The 3,886-nt window shown below is 37.9% G+C and overlaps 1 protein-coding gene across 2 annotated transcripts in view; it reads left to right on the plus strand.

Moving 5' to 3' along the window:
* spsb1 (splA/ryanodine receptor domain and SOCS box containing 1) overlaps positions 1-1,133 on the plus strand; it is a 58,729-nt gene extending 57,596 nt beyond the window's left edge. For both annotated transcript variants that reach the window (XM_048615061.1, XM_048615060.1), the window contains one exon: positions 13-1,133. In XM_048615061.1, coding sequence (XP_048471018.1) covers positions 13-140 — 128 coding nt within the window. In that variant the 3' untranslated portion in view covers positions 141-1,133. The remainder of the gene's footprint in view (positions 1-12) is intronic.
* The last annotated feature ends 2,753 nt before the right edge of the window (positions 1,134-3,886 follow it).

The raw sequence follows: 3,886 nt of genomic DNA on the forward strand, positions 1-3,886 counted from the left end.
TTCCTTTTTCAGCTGAACCACTGCCATTGATGGACCTTTGTCGGCGTTCAGTACGGGTTGCTTTGGGCAAGGATCGCTTACAGGAAATCCACTCACTACCACTACCAGCCTCCCTGAAGAACTACCTTCTCTACCAGTGATGGACTAAACAATGGACTTGTACCCTAAGAGACACTGCACCCAGGCAGTTATTTCAGCTTAACCTTCATCCACTGTGTGGTGGGCATTATTTTTAAATTCTGGTCATTTTTTTTCCCCAAAGCTCAGCAGCTCACAAACAACAATAGTTTTTTGGTTTAAGCAAACACTCAATTATTTTTTAAGGTATGGAGTTTTTACATATTGGGGATGTGAATATTTTTTACAGTGTACATCAAAACAGACATTTCCATTAATCCTTTCTGCAATCAAAATACATATCTAACTCCTGATTTGGAATTTGCTTGTTTGATTTTGAAGGCAATTTTCTTTTATTTTTAAAAATTCCATTTGTAAAATGGAAATCTGTCCCTGTTTTCTGCCACATATTGCTACTTCCATATGCAAATAGTGCTGAGCATGCAATATAATCTTTTTAATAGCTGCTATGATGGGTGGTCAGGTGGGAGTTGGGATCAGGAATGGAGGAGAGCTGGGATTAAAATTTGCATCGAACATTTTGAGTACGGGGGATGCTTTGAAGACCTAGTGTGACTTCCAGTTGAGTCCTGGAAAGATCCAAAGGAGTTTCGTTATCAACAATTTTCTTGCCTCTGTGGTTTATTTTTTCCTGGTAGAAAACTAAACCTAGCTTGTTTTTAAAAATTACCTCACCTTCACTTTATTTTCTTTTGTTGACTTGTTGCTCTCTCTTTGGTAACTAAAGTGCACAATAATGCCTGCATTTGTGAATTAAAGAGTAGCTGTCTCTCTCAAGCCAAACACTTTTTATAAAGGAATACAGACTCTTACTAGCAGGTCTGGTAGAAAACTCCTATCATGGCTTCACTTTGTAAGTAACTGTATAAGTGACTTAGTTTTGGGGACTTCACCTAGCATGTCCTAATGTGATGCAGCATCTATTGGTTTTAATGTGCAATATGTGAATGAAATGGTTGTTTTAAAGCTATCTTGAAATAAAGTGTAACTTTCCAGTTGGGTTTTGTTTACTTTTACTGGTTTTGATCATTTTAGTTGGATTCCTACAGGTGTGTGCCATAGGGTGTGAACACAATGTTGACAAAGTGTGCCACTTTCTCAGTTCCCTGATACTTGTCCTGTCCTTGCTGTGCTTTTTCTACATTCACAGCCTGTAAAATTGCTAGTCTGTTTGACTAGTGCACATTTGTTGCTCACTTGCTAATTTCCAAATACCTACATTTCCTGTAAAGGCACTACTGATGCAAGTTTGTACAGATACCTTTTTACTAATCTGTTTGAGTTTAGCAGTGGGGTATTAACTTTGTTTTAAGAACAACCAAAGTAGTTAAAATTGATCCTGTGTGGAAGACCTATGTGAAGAATATGTTTATTGAAAGCTCCTGGATGGTGCTTTTTTCTTAAGCCTTAAATTATTTCATTTCTAATGATTTTGGGAGGTATACAATCCCAAGTAGGGATTGATTTTTAAAGGGCAAGTTTTGAACTGAAGACTTCAAGTGATTGATCATAGTTAATTCTTGGCATTAAATCAATGTCAACATTAAAGAGGCTGACCAACCTGATTTTAATAGCAGATATTATTCAGCATGAGAACATACCTTGGACTGTGACAGATTTGACTTTAGTCCTGTTTGTTTTTATTGGCTTAAAGCTCCGTTATTGAATAACTTATGGTCTGGAGTATCTTGATTTTGATGTACTATATATTCAATTTTCATGCTCATAATTCCTTGTTAGAATTCTGTATAAACTGCTTGAACCTGCATCAAATGTTAATTGTATATACTTGCTAATGTCACCCCTTTTTTCTATTATTGTAAATGATCAAAAATGGAAGTCCTCTGTGAAGGTCTTTCTTTTATTTAACTCGTCTGGTCCAAGGAAGGACTCTTGTCTTCCATCGGACATCTCCTCCTGTGCAAGCAAGAAGCTGACTGTCCAATGCTTTTGTGAGGAGTTATCCATCTTCCCATTTTCCTTTTTGAGAATGGAGACTTTCTGAAAGGAGCAGTGTTGGAGCCACGAAGCCAAGAATGTTAGCACATTGGCTGCTGCAGTAGTTGCTGGGTGAACTTGAAGCTCTTTGATTTTAAACTGGAAAAGGGAATCTCGTCAAACAGAAAAAGAAACCACTTTTTTTATATTAGTTGAATACCTTGCGTCTTAAACCCTGGTAATTGCCCAATAAGAGAGCCCCACTGTTGTTGACCATTTTTTGGGAGTGTTCAATGATCACGTCCCTTTTTCTTAATTCCTTAAATATGCTGTTTGGAACAGGAGGTGGGAAGGAAAACTGGTTTATACCAATCATCTAGTTGTTATAAAATCATCTGTTTTAATTTATTACAGCACTGTGCTTGCCTTTCCAATGTTCTCTTTGCAATATGCATAAACTGAAGGAATGCATCTGTTCTTGATTTCTGTCACCAATACGCTCATTGTCTGTCATCAAACAGAGAAATTGCTTTTAAACTAGTCTGAAGAACCCAAATCTATTCAGCTGTCCTCTCTAATATTCTATCATTGCAGTCCACTATGATTTGAAAACATTAACTCTTTATCCACTATGCTGTAGATATTGTGTACAACAACCTAATAAAGTCTATTAAGAGTAAAATAAATTTTGTGGCACTCTTTGCAAATATCTAGTGGATTCCTTTTTATAAAGACTTTTTTTTCTTCGAAGTAGAAAAATGTCTGTCCTTTGGATACTGTTCTCCAATTTTTTAATGGGAAGAATCATAACTACACTGAGTAAGTTTGGGGAGCAAGTGTTGTAGTTGGGTTTCTGGTGATAAACTTGTTGCAACACCATCTGTCTCCACTCCCTGAAATTGTTATCCTGCTAATAACTGGTCTGATGATAAATATCCAATTTTGCTAACACTAACCACCTTTTTTTTTTTTTGTCTTTTTTTTAATTTCCCTGCCACCACACATACTTAGCATATACCCTTTCACAATACTCTGTAAACATTCCATTTATTTCTGTTAGGGAAGCTGGACTAGCTATTTTTTTTTTGTTTCTTTTTGTTTTCATTCTTTGATCTTGGGAAGTGAGCATTGCTGACTTGGCCAGCAATTATTGTCCATTTCTGATTTAGCTATGGGTTGATGATGGGGAGTAGTCACCTTGATCTGCTGCAGTCCACATTGACGTGCAGACACGTCAATTTGTTTGGGATTTTCAGAATTTTGCTCTCCTCTGATATGGAGTCAATGTTGGAATTCCAAGTTAGGGTGGTGAAGCTTAGAGGGGCAGTTGCACATAATGACCTTCCCATACATCCTCCTCCTCCTCCTCCTTCTAGGTAGGAGAGCGCACAGATCTGGAACGAGCTATTGAAGGAGCTGTGGCAAGCTGCTGCTATGCACAATGGTAGAGACTTCTACCATGAGGTGCTGGTGGATGGAGTAGGTGTAGAAAAGGTATAAAGTCAATGTTTATGGTGGTTCATGGGCTGGTAAGCAGTTTTGTCCTTCATGACTTGGTGTTTAGAGTAGTGCTCCTTTTGGGTAAATGGAGAATATTCTGTCACGCTCCTGACTCGGATGGTGTACACGCTTTGGAAACTCGGGAGAGGGGAATCTTATTACACAATTCTCAGTTCTTGGACGAGCCATGTAAATTCATGGCTAGTCCAGTTTAAAGTTTTGGAGAAAGGTAAACCTCAGCGTAGTGGTGGATGATCTGACATTGGTAATGTTAGTCAAGATCGAGAGGAGAAATGTAGTTTCTCATTTT

This window comes from Rhincodon typus, chromosome 31 (assembly GCF_021869965.1).
Source record: "Rhincodon typus isolate 14 chromosome 31, sRhiTyp1.1, whole genome shotgun sequence".
NCBI lineage: Eukaryota > Metazoa > Chordata > Chondrichthyes > Orectolobiformes > Rhincodontidae > Rhincodon > Rhincodon typus.